Raw genomic sequence first — 22,761 nt, 5'->3', positions numbered from 1 at the left:
TTCATTCGGCCAAACTGCTGTGAAAAGGGAAAACCCTGATTAAAAAAAACATCCACATTTTGGCAAATTCCATGATATTCTGTGTTATAACGTTGATTCAATTTTTTCTGTGTTTTCCGCACCATGGAAATCATAAGGCCATGTTTTAGTGTATTGTTGGTAAGAAAGATGCTGGTCAGACGGGGGTCGTTGTTGCCAGCGTCTACTGAAATATGATATGTTTAAACTTACACAGCCTTTAATCACTGCTGGACTATACTAGCCCAACAGACAGGGACTTTGCTCAGGGCATCACTGAGAACATCACTTGCTGTGTTCCTCAGCAGTTGTGTTTTCTGCCACAGGACAAATGCAATATGGACACGAACTTTGTTCTGTCCTCCAAACAGAGAATAGTGGTCAGGGAAACCAAGAAACAATATGAATGTCTGTCACTGCTGCTCAAATAGGGGGGAAGATAAGATTAAAGAAACAGTGAGGATGATTGGTCCATGTGTCTTTATGTGTGTGTGTGTTGCACAGGGGAGTTGCTCAGCCTCGTCCCTACACTGCGTAGTATGAATAATGATTTAAATGGGGTCAGATTCCATTGGAGAAGTTCACCTGTATCTGACACTAGTGGTATCGCGTAGCTGCCACTAATGTCCAATTTTCAATGAAAACAGAAATAGAATACAGACTGATAAGGGTAACACACCATCCAGCTTCACACCCGACCACATAATTACCCCAATGGGCTGTGGTGAGGTATCATATCCTGGCGCACACCGGGGGGTCAGCGGCGATAAGCTTCAGCACAGCTCCCAACATGCAGCATAATTACTCTATTGATAATTCACCAGGAAAATGGTCCCAGCCAATTGCAGAGCTCCGATTTAATGGATTGGATGGTGAAACGAGGGAGGAATGGAGGAAAGAGGCTGTGAGGGGGCAGTGCGTGCGTGTGTGTGTGTGTGTGTGTGTGTGTGTGAGGGGGGGGTTTGTACGTGGGGGCAACCAGCAAGGGCCTTTTATTAGAAACGAAAATATGTTTAGGCCATAGGGGGACCCATTTTCCCTGGAGATAATAAGGCCAATAAAATGTAAAGCAGGGGAAGGGCTTGGCATGGGGTCCAACTGTGGCTGTTTATCTGTGTGTGTCCTGCATTAGCCCATTTATCCCCAGCCTCAAATTAGCTAATCATTCTCCAAGGGGAAGGACTTGGTCAGGAAATTGACATTTAGCAGCATAGGCTCACTCTATTAACTACAGTAAATTTAATTTGCTGCACACCCCAGAAGTGGGCTGTTTTCTTTGCCATCAGAAGGAAAAAGGGAGAGGGAGACAGAGAAATGGAGAGAGAGAGATAGAGAAAGAAAGAGAGAGAGAGAGAAATAGAGAGATTGTGTTTAATGCATCTGCTGCTTCTGGCCACAATTTGCTTGGCTGTAAATATAAGACTTATACTTGGAACACTGCAACCCTGTTGTACTTCCCCTCATGTACTGTTGATTACAAACATACGCAGGCATTGTCAACACATAGATTCACTCATTCCAACGTCTGTTTGGGCCATTGATGGATTATCTTGCCTGGAGACTCCAAACCCCAAAAATGCCAACGTTTTTCTTTTCCCTTTTTCCATTAGCTGTGATGCTCTGACTACCCTAATTGTAGCTCCAGTGAACTGTATTAAACATGCTAAATCAAATGTCCAATGACTGATGACTGCTTTCACTTCTGCGTCTGAATCAAACGTTTGATAATAATTATTTTTGATAATCACTGCAGGGTGCCTGCTTTAATATTTTTTCTGTAGAATGCAGTGACACTGGCTTTACTGTAGGTCTTTTACTGTAAGTTACAAATGCAGAAAAGGAAAGACGGATGGCTGCTGCTGCTCAGATAACAGTGGTATTATTGTAAGCAAGGTGCAAAATTAACCTTTTTGGCCATTGGCCAAATGGCTAGTCAGTGTTCAAATATCATCCACTCAGATTACCGTTGTATTTTTTTTTTACTGGTGAGTGAAACGAATCGACCAGCTACTTGTATTTTTTACCAGTATTTGGCTGTTGGCTGGTTTGTGGTGCCAACTTTGTGCCCTTGTTAACAGAGCTGAAACACATAATTAATTAATCAGTTGATCAACACAAAATTATCTTCAATTAATCATTGAAGTTATATTTTAAGCAAAAATGCCAAAACTGTAGAGTGCTCGTGCTCCAGTTGCATATTGGTTAAGCGCATACCACATAACTGCAAAATCCACAGTTCAATTCTGGCCACGGACCTTTGTTACATGTCGTCGTATGCTAAAAATAATCTTAAAAAAGAAGATTCCTAATTTTTTACTTTTCTAACTTGAAAGATTTCTGACTCCTCTGAGAATCTGTCTGGGTTTTGGACTGTCTCACATTTAAATATGCCACTTTAACCTCTGGGAAACAGAAATGATTAAATTAAAAGTGCTGTCTAGACCTGCTCTAGGTGAAAAGTGCCTTGAGGTGACTGTTGTTGTGATTTGGTGCTATATAAATATTGATTGATTGATTGAAAGGGTCATTTATTCACTTTTTCCCTGCATTTTGTAACGATTAATGGACAAAATAACATAAATCACAAATGAAAATGATGTGTTTTTGAAAAATTGAACTTCAAGTGTTTTTTTTTTTTCAATGGGAAATTCTCTGTTGGAAAAACCTTAAAATATTGTAGCTACTCTCCAGTGATCAGGGTTGCCCCGGTCTAATTGATTGCAACAGTTGTCGAAGTGTTGTCTGTTAAGAGGTTGACAGGCGTCTGAAGAAAATGATTAGTTTTCTGTCGGGAGAGAGACAGCTCTGGATGTCCCAAACTGCAAACTAATAAAGGGGGGAAAGCAATAAAGCTCGTGGACAGCAGGTTTGACTGTTTTTATAGACAAATCAATAAAATGATAGATGATGGAAAATAACGGCATCTCAGCTGCCGATTTCTACTGGGGTTTCAAATCACGGCCCGCTCACACACGTACGCACACGCACTTCACTAAAATAAATCGAAAGGTTTTGTCTGCATTACTCGAGACGTGCAGTGACACATAAAGAAATGTTTATGTCTTAGTCATTTGTGTCTTTGTGTGTATGGCACCTATTGAGGCATGAGTTACACTTTCAATTCTCCACCTGCTGGTGTTAATCCTGTGTTTGTGTGTGACTTTGTGTGGTTATGTTTGTGTGTCATAACTAACAGCGTAAATCTCCTGCTGTAAATCTTTTTGAGACCAGAGGGCCAGTGTCAGGATCAATACTGAGGACAGGCCTTCCTCTGAGCCCGCCTCTAATTGGCCCCATCTCTGCAGTGTGTGTGTGTGTGTGTGTGTGTGTGTGTGTGTGTGTGTGTGTGTGTGTGTGTGTGTGTGTGTGTGTGTGTGTGTGTGTGTGTGTGTGTGTGTGTGTGTGTGTGTGTGTGTGTGTGTGTGTGTGTGTCACCGTGTATGAGATTGTATGTAACTGTATTATGAAGTTGATCTAATAAATTATGAATTTGAGTTTTTTTTAAAACCCAATTATACACAAAGTCACAGTCTCCACAAAGACTTCTCTCTGTGTCAGGTTGGGTGTCATTTACACTTGATCATGTCAACTCTGATTTTCATTCCATTTCTGCCTTTTAATTATGGCCACTCCCATTACATTATTATATTATGTGTTTATGAACACACATTTAAATATGGTTAACACTTATTTTCAGCATATTTTGGTAGCCATTTAAAGGAAAAAGTGTAAAATAAATAAAGGAAATACATGTTTGCTGTTTTATGGAAATCTTGTGTTTTGTTTTATTCTTTTTGATTTTGACAGACTAGCATGAGCTGATTGTAGCAATGTACTGAAACACAACCACAATAAATGCTTTTGTCTGTGGGAAAACGCTTTTACTTTTCCTATTGCTGCTTCCTATCACACTTTCCTCAAACATGCACAACTCACAGCTGACTGAAACAAGCTCGGCCACATATACTGGAACTTATTATATGGCTGCAAAATAAAGATAATGATGAAGTGAAATAGACGTAAACATGGCAGGTTGGGTGAGAGAGGACATAAAAGAAAGGTTACTTTTGATGGTTTTTAAGAGATTGGTAATGTTCAACAGTGCGAAAAAACTAGAAGGTGCATTTGTGGAAAAACAACTAGCATCTCACTCCTGAATCAATGACGGGGGGAAAAAAGAAAAGTTTGTTGTATAATCAGTGGTTTATCAACTAAAATCGTAACTGTTTTGACATCTTTCAGGTCTCATTCTCGCCACCGACGCTCTCGCAGTAAGAGTAACAGTCGCAACCGGCGAGTGAGCCGCAGTCACAAAAAGAGTCGCAGCCACAGTCGCAGAAGGAGCTGCAGCAGAGACCGGGACCGGAGTCAACGCAAAGGCCGCGATCGGGACAGGGAGAAAGAGAGGGAGAGGGACAGAGGGAAAGACCGAGACAGAGACAAGGACAAGAGTAAGGACAAGACAGAGAAAAAGGGGTAAGTGATGAATGAGCCTTTACATGCAAGCATACATGCAGGTAGACGTTAACACACCGAAACAAGTCTTGGGTCGGCCCAGCTCAATCCAAAGTGTGGACGCCACCGGAGATCAGAATATTTTGGTCAGTATAATACAGACTTAAATATGGAGCTTAGTTTCTGCTCCTCCATCCTTCCATCCATCACTCGATCCTTCCATCCATCAATCCATCAGTCCCTTTCTTCCCCGTTCTCCCTAAGCAATCAAGCATCGGGCTACATTGGCCTTGTAATGTGATATAATCCCCTCTTGTAAGAGAAGATGTCATGCTGATATAAGAATGGATGGTAGGGAGTAATGCTGCATAGGTTCAGTTTTTAGCAAATGTTTCTGTTACCAGATGAAGTCTGACATCTTTGACCATATGAGCCCAGCTGCAATAAGTCTAGATACATAACAAGATCATACGCATCTCTGATGTCTTTGGTGTGTATATACCAAGAAAAAAACACAATAAATGAGAGTTTCTTATTGAGGTGAGAAGTGCCAGCAAATATCGTCTTCACTTGCAAGTTTATGTCCTCTAAAGGTTGTGTTTTAACAGTGGTCCTCTCCTCTACAGGCCTAACTTCCTTAGAGGCCTCTCTTTGCCCCTACCAGAATAGCACCCTTAATCTGTCCCCAGCGCGGCATGTTCTAACATGATGGGAGGCCACTGTAATATGACTGGTACCCTGTTGTTGTCTGTCATATTGAATGGCACAGATGTGTGTATCAAACTATGGATCCCATGAGTGATGCAGACCAGCTGGTGTGCTTCGCTTCAGTTTAAGAGACGTTGTCTCCCCAGGTAAAATATATCTGAACTAGAGCTGAGAAGTTAATCAAGAAGTTACAAAAAAACAACATTATGACACTGTTAACTGACCAAATAATTAATTCCTTCATTCACATTGCCATTTACCTCTTCAAAGTGTTATAACAAATGTATCCTACATGTCTGAATATACAATCATTCTGTTTGAAGACAATATTTTTGAGGCGAACCCTTACAGAAATATGCAGTAATAGCCAATTTATGATTTTACAACTGTGGGATCTGACTGAAAATGATCTCCATTCCTCAGATGTATTCTTGATGCAACAGTGAATTCAGATGATGAAACTCATCACTGTAGGATTGGCCGTGAGAGATAAAATGCAATGTATCGTGTGCACCAGTGTCAAACTGTCACAGCACTTAGACAGCTTCTTTTCAGAAAATCATGTGTGTGTACAAAATGTACACAAAAGCATGTAAATGCTTCAAATGATGAATTATATATTTAGAGGAATAGATATATAAGATTTGTTAATAAGTATAAACAGACTTTAGCAGATAGACAGTCTTCTCCTTTAATACAGATTATTTATAATGCATTAAACAGAGTGACATGCACTAGTTTTTTTAATGTTAAATTTCATCCATACTGAAGCTTCAAAGACTCTGGAGCGCAAGATTTCTGTGTGTGAACAGAACATGGAGATCTGTTTTTAAAGGAAAAGTGCTCAATTTATTTGAAGCTATTACATATTGCCTTTTCTTAGATCAGTATCGGGAAAACAAATAAAGCTAACAGTGAAATGTAAGGCCAGCAGACTATATCTATTTTCTTATTAAGGCTTCAATATCCTTCAGCATCGATAGGAATCTCTACCTTTATCTCTGACCCCGCTTAAGCTTGTCTGTGCGCACATGTGTGTGTGCACGCTCATATACGTAGTAAGTTTGGCTGCATGTGTGTGTGCGCATTTCCACCTGTGGCAGGCTTAATGTATTTCAATATATTGGCAGTCCAATTTAGGTAAACCTATGGAGGTATGATGTTGGAATTATTTTGACTAAACCATTTGGCACTGACCCACCATCATAATCAGTATTATGTATATATAGACCCTCCTTCGGCTTCCTTAAATCTAATATAGATGGTTGGTTGACTGTTTAATACACTTCTCTCCTTTTTTTTTCAGCAAGCATGAATAATCATTACATGCAGTTTTTTGTCACTATGACTCACAATTAAATAGCATCTTAAAGATTTTTGGCTTATGTAATCCAGGATATCAGTTGGAGGTATAAAGACAGTGGGTGGAGTGGGTTGATTGTTGAAGAATGTATAATTAATTTGGTTGTTAAAATTGTAATATATGCCGGTTGGAACACCATCAGCTAATCAGTAAAAATACTGCTGAATGTAATAAAATTAAAATTAAAATTAAAATAAAAACACTGATTTTGTGACATGATACAATGACTGAAATTAGCAGATAAAACTATTATAATTTTTCTTTTTATTGTGGCTAGAATAGTCTCTTATTACCACACTCAAAATGACCAAATTCCAAATGAAGCTGGTCTGTCTGTGGACCTTGATATGATGTTATCAGCAGCCAAAACCTGCCTGACACGAATGTTCCTCTTATTTCTCGGATGCTCCCACAGGAGTTAAGATGCCTAACAAGTTCTCCTTCATCAGAGGAAAGACAGAAGCAGTGAGATGTTTCAGGAATATTTAAAACAAGACTTTCTACAGCACATCCTGTCTATGACAAGCCACCTTGTTTCTTCCATTCTTCTTTTTTTGCACTTAATGGTGATGGGGGTAGGGTCTTTATGTAAGCCCCTGATTCTCACCACCTACACACACACACACACACACACACACACACACACACACACACACACACACACACACACACACACACACACGCACACACACACACACACACACACACACACACGCACACACACTCATATTCATACACTGTACCACTCCAACCTCATTTACATCCAGGTTTTCCTCGCTGGGTGGTAGGAAAGGAGCGAAGCAGCACGATGTTGATGGTGGGGTGGAGAAGAGGCTCAGTAGCTTTATAGTGTCTGTCAGGATGAAAGAGGGGCCCCTCAGAGCGGCACCCTGACACCAACTCTGTGTGTGCGCGCGTGTGTGGTGTTGTCGTCATTAAACATTTAACACTCCTCTAGTATGACAGCAGGCAACTTGGTGCTCCAGCGGCATGTTTTCATGCAAAATTTATTGAAAACGACGAGCTGTTGTTAAGAGATCTTGTTGCCTTTCACCAGTGGCAAAGGGTAAGTGGGTGATTGTAGGGTTCTGTGGTTGTGTGTGGGTGTGTGTGTGTGTTTACCCAGACTAATGTACAGGTTCAGCGGGTCAGCTTTGCTTTGTGTAATCCTCTGGCTTCATATTTGCTGAGATAACAAGAGCCTTTAAGAGTTTAACCAGCGCTTAAAGTGTTTGTTTGTTTGTTTGTGTTTTTCTCTTCATTGATAGTTTTCTCAACAAGAGAGCTTACTTGCGCATTGTGTTTTGTTCTATTTTCAGCAGTGAGTAAAATACACAGTGGTTCCCAGCATTTTCTTGTTAATCTGACTTACCCTCCCAGCCCTGTCAAATGTGTGAACGTCATCTACACCTCTTATCACGTTCCAAATGTGTTTATTTAAATCAATCGATTTAACACTATTATTTATATAAAATAGAATATTAATAATCATGCAAGACATAGTAATTCTACTATTGTTGGATGTTTACACTATTTATAATGTGTATACATCTCTATTTCCTTATTTTCTGTTGGTTTTGTCACATTTTCATTTGTACTATTAACACTCAGAGTGGCAGACATTAGATAATTTAACCACTTTTTCTACTTCTCAGACAGCTGACTAGTATTAGTAACACAGTTTCAATTTTTTCAGTGTTGTAACTGACTCAGGTTGGACGGAAACTGACACATGCTGGCAGTTAATTGGTTAATGGCATAATAAATATGATAAAGATCAGCCTCACACCAGTGTTTGCAGTTATATTTATGTGTTAATTTAAACTGCTACTGAACTACTCCACAATTTTTCGATACACCCCCTGGCAACTGCAAAAGTACCTCCATATATCATAGACAAAGTGTAAAGATGAGCAAATTGCAATTTTCTTTTTTATTATGTGCTGGGAAAAAATATATTTTCTCTGTTTTCCTCAAAATCATTTATTATAATGAATAAATAAACACACACCTGAGCTTTGATTTTCAACCTGCATGCAAGTTGACCCGACCTGTTCAGGCTCCACTTTCTCTCAAGTCCCATTCGGCTTGAGTCAGGTCAGGTTTTATTTTATTAATGTTATTAGTCAATTTCTTCTATTTCCCAGAATCAGAGCAGCAGAAACAAACAATGTGTTGTGTTAACAAGTGGCGCATCTGCCCCCAGACAGATAATTGACAGAAGTATAATTTGAATGTAACAGCATTTTTCACCTGATGTTCCGACCCAATTCCCTCCTGTAATTAATGAGCAGAAATGTAAAATCTGCAGTTAACAGATGGCTGTTCCTCCACAGAAAATGACAGGTTTAAACATTTTTTTTTAATTACAACTGTGTTTTAAAAGGTTTCGGCATCATTAAATCATTCAGTGGTTCAGGCTTTGATCAGGTTTAAGGAATATGGTGAGAGTGTGGATGAAATATAGTCAGGACACAGTTTTTTAAGGCTCACATATATATAAACACACACACACACACACAAACACGTGTGCAGATGTACCAGATATGCATACTACCACTACAATGTTCCACTCAACCCTTTTCTTCCTTTCCCTTTCCCTCTTTTCACCCCTTTTTTTCCCTCCCTGTGTCTGTCACCCTCCTCAAACTTGGCTCCTTCGTCAAAGAATTTGCTCACTTTTAAGAGAAGTCCTCACCCTTCCCTTTCAGCAGTGTCGACCTCTTTGCTTTCCTCTGTAACGTATCACCAAGGTAGTGGAAGAACGTCGGCTTGCTTCCTCACTCCACATCCTCAATCAGAGAGGTCTGTCCAATTAGGCTGAACTCCTTGTCTGTGCCAGGTCACGGGAGGAGCGTCTGTCCATCCGAATCAATTTCATGTCATTTGAGTGAGAAATGGGCAAAGGCTGGGCAGCGGAGGCACAGAGATCAGCGTGGAGACCTCTCATGGCAACGGAGAGCCGTCTTTTCCCAGTGCATGTAAAACTTGAGTTGGTATAATGAGCTTAGGGTTAAAGAAATGAATTGACAGCCTACCTTTCATTAAAGCCTTTTTTTATGTCTTTGTCCATGAAAGAATCATATAGGAGTTTTTCTCCTTTGGAAGACGGGAAGAGCGCTAGCGAGGGGCAGTGCTTCAACTGCATCCATTGTTCGGACTTGTAAAGTAGTTTATTTCACAAGGGTGGAGTACCTTTTTTAAGTCTTTAAAATAAAGCATGTTTTCCTGACATTTTTGCCCATTGAGCCGTCCCCACTAACCCGCCCGTTCCCATCTCTTTCTGTGAATGTGATTGTTTAGTAATTCCTCTCATTACTGTGTTTTCCCCTGACAAGCTAAACAGAACCCTGCCTCACCACAGGGGTCTCGGCAGGACCCGCAGGCCTCGGTTTGGCTAGCTGTGCTCCATCGCTCAGCCTTAACCTCTGGAAGCCTTGACGCTGTGAGGCAGAGAGAAAATAAAACAAGACCCCAGACACAAGCACACACACATTCACACTCACTACTGTTGATTTTCTCTCCCTCCTTGCCTCACTCTGAGGAAATGATTGTCTGCTTCTTTGCCTCTGTTGAACATCTATCAGCTCATTAGTGTTGGTAATACACAGAGAAAGTAAGTGTGTTTGTGTTAGCGTGTATGTAGCCCCTGCCTGCGGCGTCCTCTCAGCCTGTTGGGAGTGTGTGTATGGGTGGTGTGGATGGGACCACTGCCTCTGCGTGTGTGTGTGTGTATATGTATGTTTGTCTGCACTCTTGCAGGACTGTAGGCTGTGTCTGGCTCTGGGAGCGGGTCTGGGGAGGTAAGAGAGACTTCAAACACCGTCCTCGGAAGGTTAGGATACACTCACATTGACTTAAATCAATGAGCTGTAAGTGTGTGTTTTATTTGTGTGTGCGTCAGGGGGGGTAGCCTAGTGGCCAGGAGCAAGAAGAGACATGGATGAAGCTGAAGAGGAGTAGGTGTGCTTGTGTGTGTGTGTGTGTTTGTATTTCTGTAAGTGTGTGTGTGTGTGGACTTTTGGTTGGGGGCTGGGTGGGTGAAATAGAAGTGATGCCTACATGCGAAGGGTGGACAGTGCACACACACACGCACTCACACTCACACACACACACACACACACACACACACACACACACACACACACACACACACACACACACACACACACACACACACACACACACACACACACAGACGTCCCCATAGACAAACACATGCACGCACAGAGTGGTGCAGCTGCGGTGTTTCTTGGCCCATGGCTGTATGTAGTCATTAGCTGCTTTTTTCCACAGATAATGAGCATAGATTGGATAGAAAACAGCCTTTCCATATATACTCCATCCTCACTCTCTGGATATTTATTTACACACAAATACACACACACACACACACACACACACACACAAGACAGGCGTATACCCTGTGTAGACCAATACAGCGATACAGACTAAACTTACTTTCTCATTGGTAAGAATGGGTTTATACTGGTCATTTCACGGGGCTCCATGACCACGACCCAACCCTAAATTAAAGGCAATGAAGGCTGAACACCAGTTTCTGTTGTTACTAGGTTTATTACCTTGATGAGAATGACTGGGAATCATGTGGCAAGCTGCGGTCACCCTCTTACACAACATGTTTGACATGCCAGTTGGAAAGAAAACAATAGAGACTAAAGGAAGGAAATAGAAAGCTACAAGCCCTTGACCATAAGTTGTAGCATCCACTGAAATGGGAAACCAAGTGAAGTTTGAGGGCCCTTAAAGAGATTAACTCGAGTTTTCACTGCTTACACAATAAGCAACAGTGATACTCAAGGGGAATGTCTGTCTTGGTAAGCCCTCCACTATTGAGATGTGCAAAAAAAAAACAAAAAAAAACACAGAAATAGATTGAATAAAAGGTCAACTCTCAGTCAACAGTGACAGTACCTTTATGAAACCCTGCATGATGAAATGCTGACCAGAGTACCCAAGAAGTTCAGGCAAATGGAGTAACACAGGCAGAATCTGACACATATATAGTATGAGCCATATTGTTAAGTTAAAGTAACCTGCTGAAATGAGAGAAGAAACACGTTTATTACAATATATGAAGACTAAGCAGTGATTTTAGGGAGTATAGTTATTCTAAAATGATATGAGCATCATCCCAGGAGTTTGCTACAATCAAGTAGAGCATTTAAAAAAAAAGAAGAACACATCCAAGGGAACTAGATGTAAATGTTTAAATTGGAGAAACAAATTAATATGGCTCTTTTTGTTTTGCCTTTTTTGATAAACAATAGAGATAAAAGAAATGCAGGGAGAGAGAGATGGAAATGACATGCAACAAGGTCCAAAATCAAACCAGGGGTGTTGTGGTTATATAGTAAATATAGTATAGTATAATATAGTAAACATATATAATAATAATATAGTAAACATTTGGCCACTGATTGTTATTTTTGTTTGGTCTTAAATTAGATTTTGATGTATCACTTTTTCAGTGCAGAGAATAGATAAAATATATTGTTGTACTCACACTAATACATGCTAAAACAGATGAGAGATATGGGTATCATAAAAGCTTGAAGGGTAATTGACAGTATAACAGTGAGTTACTGTAGGAAATGCTGTCAATGCCTGAGAATGACCTCTCTCTGATCTATGTGCAAAATTGTGTGTGTGTGTGTGGAGAGAGAGAAATCTGGCCACTTCTAATCGCAGGAGAGACACCCCAAGTGAGCGATAGAGAGCTGTGACAATCCACTTATTGCGCTCTGTAATCTGTTTAACCATTTAGTGAGTTGTTAAAGGAGTATGCAAACACTCACATAAAACACACACACACACACACACACACACACAAACACACACATACACACACACTAGGAGCCCTGCAGGCTTCAGGGGTGCGCAGGACAATCCGCCTCCCGAACTGGATAGCGATTCAGCGCTGTAACACATTTTAGAGTTGTGTGTGTGTGTGTGTGTGTGTGTGTGTGTGTGTGTGTGTGTGTGTGTGTGTGTGTGTGTGTGTGTGTGTGTGTGTGTGTGTGTGTGTGTGTGTGTGTGTGTGTGTGTGTGTGTGTGTGTGTGTGTGTGTGTGTGTTGACGCGTTTGAGACCTGCTGTAGGCACTGAGAGAAGCCAGGCCTGGAGCGTGATGACAGAGAGCAGAACCGGCCAAATCGAAGATCCCCCAATCCAATTACCCTGTTCCTCTCTTTTATTCTCTCTTCTCTCCTCCTCTCCTCACCTCTACTCCACTCTCTTCTACTCTCCTCTAAATCTCCTCTCCTCTCAATCTCCTCTCATCTTCTCTCTCTTCTTCTGTTTTTACGGCCCCGTCTTAGCAGGAGCAGCAGCTAGTGATGGCAGTCCTGGCTGGCTGCTCTGCTTTATGGAACAGACGAGGATGCAGGCAGGATTATAAGCAGCAGGTTATGAGCAGCAAACATGACAGACCAGCCCCGATTTAGGAAGGTTATGTAAATGCGCTTGTCGACAAAATATGTTTTTTTCTGCCCTCTGTATTTCTCTCTCTCTCTGGAAAAGCGGGGTAGTTTGGTTTGGAGTGAAGGTGAAGGCAAGGAAGGGAGCTAAAAGAGAAGATTGTTATGGAGAATGATGTGTAAAAGAGACACACCGTTAATGTTTAATTTTCTCCAGACTCCAGTGCTTATTCATCTGCACCAGGGGCAAGGAAAGGTGTTGACTGAAGTCTTTATGAGAAAGGCTGAGAGTTAGAATACATTATAAAGAGATATGTTCTTTTTAGTTGGAGAGAGCAGACAAAGTGAGGTAGAGAAGAGAGAAGGATCGACAGACAGGGAGAGGAGTTTTCAGTTAGCAGAGAGTAGCTTTCGTCATGCATTTGACCTTTGCTGCTCTGAGACAGAAATACGGTCTTGCCTAATGGCATTGATCATTACAAGAATACCTACTTCAGACTGGGTAAACAGTGTTCCAGACATACAGTTAAGTACCATGACTCAGTTGTGGAAGTAAATATTGCCTGAGAGGAGCATTCAGTATAATAATCATTCTCAGTGGAGGTTTTTTAAATCGGCAACCATTTTCAGAGTATTATCTTTCACACAGAAACAGGCTGAAACAAAAGAGTTATGAGCGCAGTTACTAATCACATAAGCGTGCGTATGCTCGGTTGCAGTGACTGAGAGATGGAAGCACTTATTTGTGTCACTGATAGAGTTAAGGGTCTCACACAGCTCATATTCAACATTGAGTAGCCATGGGAAACTTATGAAATGATGAATCCCTCCTTTCCTGCCCTCTCTCTCATTCTCTCCTTCCTTCCCTCCCTTCCTGCCCATTTAGTCTGCCACTTTTTCAGCAGAAGTTTAGATCTCCAGGCCGATGTTTAATTCATTAATGTCTCACTCACTCACTCTTGCTCTCATTCACTCTCACGTGCTCCGTCATGCTCTCTCGCCAACCTAGTCCCTGCGGTTCCCTAATAGAGTTATTTTACCTTTTTGTCTCACTCTTTCTCCCTGGCACACACACACACACACACACACACACACACACACACACACACACACACACACACACACACACACACACACACACACACACACACACACACACACACTGCTGACTCTTTTCTACTGACCACTGTGTGACATTTTCCTTCTCTATCATAATGATGGTGATGCCAGTATTATCATCATATTATCATTAAATTATACTGCATGTTGCTCACTGCTGTGTTAACATTTTTAAAATGCATTGTGTTGGATCGTTAGTTAAAACATTATGCTCAATGTTTTTACATTCTCTTTATTTTCACTTTGTTTTTAAAATTGGCTCAGGGCAAAACAGTTCTTGCTTGGGGACAATTCACAGTTGAAAGAAGCATTTTCCCTGCAAAATGCAACAAGACTTATCATAATAGACATACAAGACTGTCATAGTTTACTCATTTACTCATTCAAAAAGTATGTAAACAGAAGAACCTTGCACAGACATCCACTTTAATAATTAATTTCAGCACATACAGGGCATAGACTGAGGTCTTCTGCTCCGTTTGTATTTTTTAAGATCAGATATATATCTAAAGACAGCTAGAAAGCTAGCATTACCAGGCTACATGGTAGGGACAGACCAAACAAAGTAGAATCCACACGTTGTTTTTTTGACATGGCTTCATGTCCCTGAACCAGCAATGATACCTTGGTATCAAACAGAAGCTGAGCTCAGATCAGTATGCAGACTCCTTTTTTCAGTCTGTTCTCCTCAGAGATGGAAATATTTGACGAGATATGAGATAGCCAGGGTCGGCAGGAGTCATAACGGTCATGTAAACTGCAGCAGTTGCGCATACAGTTGCAGTTTACAGAACTGTCAAGACTCAAGACAGTTGATCTACACTCTGTTGAATGAAAACATAAAAAATGTACATTGTAATGGTTCAAATTTCATACTGTGGATATTTTACACACCATGCAAAAACAAAATATTGAATTAATGAGTTTTGGTGATTTGGTGTGTTGTACAGCTCTGTATTGACGATGAACTAGAAACTTTGCTTTCTTTCTGTCCCACCGTGCACTTTTCTTCAGTATCTTACTGTCGTTGAGCATTTCTGTTGTTTTTCTTCCTCCTTTTTAATGTACCACTGCCTCTGTGTTTCTGCCTCTTTCCATGCCCAGATCTGACAGCATGGAAAGTATGTACAGTTGTGTATAAATATCTCGGGCACCGCTGTCTAATCAACAGAGTTAAATAATTCACTTCTTATTCTCCACACACACACATTCATCGATGCAGACATCTGTCAGTGCCGAGCTCTATGTGGAAAATGTTTTTGGGGAATATGGTGGAGTACTTCAGCAAATAAAACAGAGTAGCAAATCATTTTGTTAAATTTTTCAAACACATATTAATCAGAATGAATAATGCTGTCGAGGTGAATGTTATGGCACACGCACATTTATGCAGGTACACATACGCCACAATTAGGTTGAATGTGCCTTCTGAAAAGAGAAGTCTTTATGTGGTTTCATGTTGCCATCTCTGATGTGCAGAGTGTGTGTGAGTGCAGTTAACATTAGGTAGGCTGGTTTGAAATGTTTTGATTCCTGTGCTTGCCATTTCAGACTTACCTTTTTTCTTATTTAGCAAAAGCCACATTTCTAAATAGTTTAACATTGTCTGAACACAAAAGCTGTTCAACAATCTCTTGACTAAATAAAATAGTTTATTTGAATCACAAGTAAACAAGAATATGAATATGACAAGACATCAATTACCAACATACCATATTTCTATCAGTACAAAAACAGTACTGAAGTTTGATATCCAGTTCTCTTATTGAATTGAAAGGCCGAGTAAAATTCCTGTTTTGAGAGTAAAATTTTTGTTGGTAAGTGTCAGCGTGTGAGCTGTTGCAACCACTCTGTGCTGTGTTCGTTTGTCTATTTGCATTACTGTGAGACTTGTGTTAACTTTTCTTTGTACCACTTTTCCTTGAAGTCTACAGACACACACGCACACACACACACACACACACACACACACACACACACACACACACACACACACACACACACACACACACACACACACACACACACACTCACAAACACACACACTCAGACTCATACTCCTGACATCTCTCCCTGTAGGCCAGACTGCAGAGCGCTTGGGGCCATGTTGTTTTGTCTTCTGACGGACAGACAGAAAGAGAGGGGAAAAAAGAGAGACTTACCCTGGCCAGTGATTACGCCAGTTTGACACCGCAGACATGGACGGGGTGGAGGGGGGGTATCAGTGCATGAAGAGAAGTGAAAAAGGCACTGTAGAAAACGGTGTGTAGATGATATGAATAACAATGTATGCGGTGTGTCTCCCTGGACCCTGATAACCTGCAGACCAGAGCTCAGTCCCTGTGACAGGCTGGCCTTTGTGGCCACTTTATCCCGCCTGTACACTTGTAAGGTAGAGCTGGGATAATCGCACCTAATCTAATTAAGGCTAAAGAGGGCCATGACTGAGGCTGGCCAGAAAGCAGACTGGGCACACAGACACACACATATACACACGCACACACACACAGAGATCATCAACAAACACAGCTCAGCAGCAAAATCCTGTTTGCATCAGAAAAATAAGGTTGTCATATTGATTATGCAAATGAGAGACTAACGGGGGCTAACTGCCTCTCGGCCAGCCGGTTACAGCTGACACAGGCTAAAGAGAGGGATACAGAGAGAGGAAGAAAGGATTAGAACAGGTTTAGCTTGCTGTTTTCTTTCTGCCATTTTTGCATGTACCACTTTTAGGTTCACAACAGCATTGTGCCCCTGATACTTTGTCATTTTGGTGAAGTTGAGACTGACTGTGTGTTTCTAGAGAGGAAAGATTTGTAATATTCAGTGAACTTGTTTAAACAGTTACAGTAAACATGATCTCTCCTTAAAATGCAGATCACCTTTGTAACAGATTAGATATTTATTAAAAAAGTGCCTTATTTCATAATTATTTAAAGTTTTGTGACATAATGGTCATCAGCTATTTGAAATATAGGTAATGCACATAGCCTAATATACAAATAAGATGAAATGATTTGGTAAACATATGCAGTAAACATCAGGATGAAAGGAGTGGAGAGGAGAAATTCATTGTCTTAGTACTTTGGTCATGATGATACAAATCATTATTTTCATTAGCCATGTATCTGTTGCTCTTTTAAAAAAATAAATAAACCAATTATTTGTTTTGTCTATGAAATGTAAAAAAAAAAAACTGAATTTGGTCTTACATAAGCTCTGAGAGCCCAGTGAGACATCTTTAAATGTCTTGTTTTGTCTGACCAACTTTCCAAAAGAAAGATTTTAATTTGAAATCAAATACTAACACAGAAAAGTGATATATCCTCACATTTGAAAAGCTGGAACAAGCAAATATTTAGTATTTTTACCTGATTACATGACTTAGAATAAATGTTTTATCTAATGAATAATGAATTAATCAGCTAATAGTTTCAGTTCTCCTTATCTTGGTGAATGTGCTTGTAAGGACATGTTGTGGGTACATGACTACAAAGGGGTGTGCGTGCCTGTATATGTGTGCGCGCTTGTCTTCAGGTGTGTGTGTATTGTGTGTGCAGCCAGCCGGCAGCCAGATTGCTATTTCCCCCTTCTGCCCCAATAGAAAGGCCCGGGTATTCTCTGGATGAGGGTGTGATGTACAATTGAAGGGCAGGATTGAAACTGATTACCTTGTTAACTCCTGGCACCCACTGGCAGCTTGAAATAGACCTGAGCGCCAGGGCCTGATTTGCAAATGAATTACCTCTCGCCCGGCCCTCCCCTTCCCTCCCCTCCATTCCCCCATCTTCCTCCCTCTCTCTCGTTCCTTTTTTTTTTTTTTTTTTTTTTTGTGTCCATTCGGTGCCAAGATCATCTTTTTATATTGTGCCATGACAGATGCTGTGCCGGGCTGCCATTGTTCCCCATCAGTTTTTCTGGGGCCGTGAGGAGAGCCAAAAGATTTCCACATGTGATTTTAACACAAGCGTCCCCCCTGCCATAGAGCCCAGTGCTTTATTCTTTGTGTACCAGTACTGCAATCTACAGAGTTTTGGAGCAGGCGGAAATGTTGGGGAGCGTCATTGTCTCCATCTCAATAATGGAGAGGTATTTCTCTGATTAGGAAAGGTTCTAATTGGGAGGTATGAAAAGGACCGCTGGCTATTGAAGAAACCGCAGGGAAATTGATTGCTCTCCATGTCTCCCTTTTGCTTTTTCTCTCTCTGTCTTTGTCCCGCTCTCCCTCTATGTAACACACTAAAAAGAAGTCAATTTTCTTTAAAACTTGGCCCCAGCATTCAATTCCCTTTGGCATTGAGTTGGTGTGTATAGGCTGAGAAGAGGGAGATATGGGCAGTCTGTAGGGAGACACTCGGTCTATGATGTTTTATGTGTTAGTGAATGTGTGTGTCTATTTAGTTTTGCCTGGCTCAGGATGAGTTGAAGTTGCAACCTCAATGATGACCAACTAGTTCCTAATTATTTTTTTAATTAGTAAAATATGAATGAGTACAAGGCCTCATCTGCCTACTACTGTGTGTATATTCAACAAGAGGCTAAAAACAGATTCACACATTTGAAATCTTGATTTAAAAATACAATAATAGTTTTTTACAAGGAGAGCTAAATGTTACTTTCGTGACATACACTTGAAAAACAGATTTTGCAAAGTTTAAGAAATGTGGTCCTTTAATTTAAGCTCCACAAGTGCTGCTAGCGCTATCCCTCACGTGTGTTGTCAGTGTTCATGTGCCAGATAAGGGCCACATATTAACAGGTGTGTGTGTTTTATCACAGAGTAGAAAAGGCCAACCATAAATCAACTTATTCCTTTCATATTCCTCCTTTTCAGACTTTTTTATTGACTGCACTTAACCCTCCCTCACAGAAACATAAAGTGCTGAATTTGTTAGCCCCATTTTAATGGACTGCTTTTCTCTACCATTTTGGGATTATGCTAAAGTGCCCCCCTCCATACGGAAAGGGGGGCAGCTTGTGTACCCGTGAATGTATGTGTTTATATGCGTGTGCGTGTGTGTGTGTGTACGTGTACGCATGCCCGAATTACATAGAAAAGCATAAAAGCATAAGTCTGTGTTTTGTTCCTTCTTGTGTGTTCCGCATAGAAGAGTGACAGCCCCTGACGTACCCCTGCATTATACCCCCTTGTGTGTGTGTGTGTGTGTGTGTGCCCCCCCCGTCCGTCCTCTTAGCTGTATAAAACCCTGAGAGGTAGCTCTGATAGTACACACACACAAGAATACAATTTCAATTTCAATTGGCAGCCCTGTTAAAAAGGAGCTATGGAGATGGCAATCAAGCCTGGGGGAAAGCTGAGCTCCCTCTATTATTTTGTGTGTGTGTGTGTGTGTGTGTGTGTGTGTGTGTGTGTGTGTGTGTGTGTGTGTGTGTGTGTGTGTGTGTGTGTGTGTGTGTGTGTGTGTGTGTGTGTGTGTGTGTGTGTCCCTCAACTGCTTAATATCAGGCGTTTGCCTTCTATTAGTTAAACAGGCAGATGTCACTGATGTGGACTGAGTATTAGTGCATTGTGTGTGTGTGTGTGTGTGTGTGTGTGGTTGCTCTGGTATCCCCATCACATTGACTCTTTAATAAATATGCCTGCCATTCTATCAGCAGTCAAACAACGTATGAATGCTCAATGACACGCTTGACAAGTCATGCAACGGTGGCAAATGGGGTGCGCACACACACATGCATACACACATACTCTTATGAATGATGTCTCTTTCATAGTGTTACTGTGTCCTGTCTTCCCTTTGCTGCTCTTTTCTGCTCCACTCCTCCTATCTCTGACTGATATCAGGTTGAATGCTGAGAGCTGCTGAAGGCCAGAATGTAATTTCTGCAGCTCAAGTACACCAAGAAAAAGAGAGAGGTGCACATTAAGAAAGAAAGCGGAGTACTGTTGCTTATGTGTTGTCAGTTATAGGGTTGTTATATTGAAAATATGTTATTTGTGGCCCAACAGCACAATTTTTTTGACTTTTTTAATTTAAAAAAACAAAAGACAATATAAGCAATTTAATGACATCAGCATGGGATTTCGGAAATCTCGATAGCCATATGTAACTATTTTCTTACACTTCACAGATAGATTTGTTTAGTAAAACTTGTCAAACTCATTAGCCTAAAATAACTCTTATTTCGACTATGCAGATTTACAGGTTACCAAATATTTGACAGTAAATTTCCATCGTACGGGTGTAAAATCATGCAGTCGTTTTTAAACACTTTATGGTTCAGTAGTGTTTGCTCATTCAATAATCCAGAACATGTCATGCATCATGAACAGAGTGTACTGGAACCATCCCAACCAGCAAGCAGCGTGTTGCTTTTCAACAACTTTTGTGAAGATGGCTGGTATTATTCCACATTTTTCCACAACACTGGGAAACAAACAGAGCAGTTCCACATCCTCAAGATGAGTAAGCAAGATTAACATCTGTGCAGTCCAGTGGTAGTCTTCCCCTACTCGTCCCACACCATCATTGCTCGACAGTTCAACATTCGGAGTCCCATTTAGTGGAGAGTTTAAAGGGTTAACATAGCTTGAAGAGGAGAGCCTGTTGAAGTATGCTTAATACTACATAGTAAACCTGGCCAGCAGTGGACAGTGAAAGGGTTAAAGCGTCCACACACAGGACAGCAGGCCTGAGAGGTAATGCATGGCTGATGAGTGCTGGGCTAATGGGCAGCTCTGTTAGCTGGAAATCAAATGACTGCCTCTGCATTTTAAGTCCTTCTGTCGCCTCCATTGACTGACTAAAGATATTCATCTCCGCCGTGTCAAGGGGTGAGGGGTGGTGGTGGAGCAGGGACGGAGGGGGCTTCAAGTAAAGAGAGAAAGAGAAAGAAAAAGAGAGGGGTTGAGGGAGAGAAGGGGAGGGCATCTTAGAGGAATCTGAAGACCTAATGCAATTATTAGAAACTTGACCACAAATGACAACTCATCTGGTGCTGGCTCTGTAATTAATTGTCTGCTAGCAGGAGCGCAAGGGTTTGGGAGGGTGTGGGGGTGGGTGGGGTGGGGTTTGAGGGACAGAGAGGAGAGAAAGAGAGGCGTGTGATTGTGAGAGGGCAAAATGACAGGTGAGGAGAGGCACGGGGAAGGAGATGAGGTAAAATGAGGCAGCAGCTTAAAGATCCTCCTGCCAGAGACCAAGAAGTGTGTGGACACATTGAAATAGTGAGTGATAGAGGCGGAAAGAATGCACAGGCGAGACAAAGAGAGAAAAAGTATGAAATTGGATAAAAGAAGGAGAGGTGAGGCAGGAAAAAAGAGCTGGAATGAGAAAAAAGGGAAGGGGAGACAGTGTGATGGATCCAGCGACCATGTTAAATTGCTCTGTATTGACCTTGCCAGGGCTCAGTTTAACACTCACACTTGTTTGTCTAGTTTTACTTAATTGACCTCAGATAACTAATTACTTTTCCTGGAACAACAATGCATCACTCTTTTCTCCGTCACTGCATCACCCTCCCACTTACCATTACCTGTCTTCCTGGATTGTAGCTGTTTAGAAGGAAAAAAACTGTGATAGTCAGCACATTGAACATTGCAAGCTCCCAAAAATCTGATGATGGAACATTACAATCTTCAAAATATTCATCAACCATTATCAGTGCTGATGTTCTAAGGTTCAAATATTGTCATTCAGCTTAATTTGCAGTACTGCTATTTCCTGTATCTGTACCAAGGTGCACATGATCAACATTGAGTGTTTTGTAGTTTGGTTGAACTGATTATTTGGTTTATTTTTCATCATTGGAACAGGTGATATAGGATATCATTGCCAACAGGAGATCATTGCTACAAATAATGATTATTTTCATTATCTATTAATTTGTCGATTAGTTGTTTAGTCTATTTTCCCAAAGCTCAAAATGCAATCTAAAATATTTGTCCCGACCAACAGTCCACAACACAAAGATGTATAGTTTGTATCATAGAAGACTTAAAAAAAATCTGGACTCAGTGAAATTTGGGGTTTTTTTTCTTAAAAAATTACTCAAAATGATTATCATAATAGTTGGCAATCAATTTTCTGTCGATCAGCCCTATTCTAAACACTTGTGTCTGTCAGGGATGTGTGAGTATTAATGCTTAATGCTCCCACAGATCATTTATTCTCTATGCCAAATCTCCTTTCTTTTCCCACCTTTTTTCTTCTTCTATGCCGTGCACCACTCCCTTTGTGGCACTTCTGTTGGATTCCCCCTTTACAGCTTTGACCTGTAACTTTTTAACCAACCTGGTCGCCTGGTCAGTCTAAAAGATTTCAAAACATTTTCAGGTTCATGTCATTGTAAGTTGCAGCTTTTAAGAGTCAGTTACTGTCCGTTGGCTTCTGCTTTTTTGAGCTAACAGCTGGGCTGGTAGAAAATGAATTTCCCTCATTATAGACCTCATAATGAAGATAAGTGTTCACCAAACTAGATTTTGATTAAGTTTTTAGATGTTTGTGTATCAGAGCTGACATGCAGACATGTACAAATTGTCAATATTCGGTAGTACATGGTTTATTTAGATTTTAATTCTCTAAATTTTCAGTCCATTGTAAAATTACTATAGGCAACCACTGTAATATTAAAGGAATTACAGTAGTTTTTTCCTCTGGGTGTAAATATAGAGTCAGTCAGTCTGGAGAGAAAT

General features: G+C 40.8%; 1 protein-coding gene across 1 annotated transcript in view; it reads left to right on the top strand.

Moving 5' to 3' along the window:
• rsrc1 (arginine/serine-rich coiled-coil 1) overlaps positions 1 to 22,761 on the top strand; it is a 126,106-nt gene that overhangs the window by 21,179 nt on the left and 82,166 nt on the right. Inside the window, exon 4 of the mRNA XM_062419810.1 lies at positions 4,261 to 4,494. Coding sequence (XP_062275794.1) covers positions 4,261 to 4,494 — 234 coding nt within the window. The remainder of the gene's footprint in view (positions 1 to 4,260; positions 4,495 to 22,761) is intronic.

Source organism: Scomber scombrus, chromosome 5 (assembly GCF_963691925.1).
Source record: "Scomber scombrus chromosome 5, fScoSco1.1, whole genome shotgun sequence".
NCBI classification, from domain to species: Eukaryota; Metazoa; Chordata; class Actinopteri; order Scombriformes; family Scombridae; genus Scomber; species Scomber scombrus.
The sequence above is the reverse complement of the archived record's forward strand: the minus strand, read 5'-3'. Positions and strand labels throughout refer to the sequence as shown.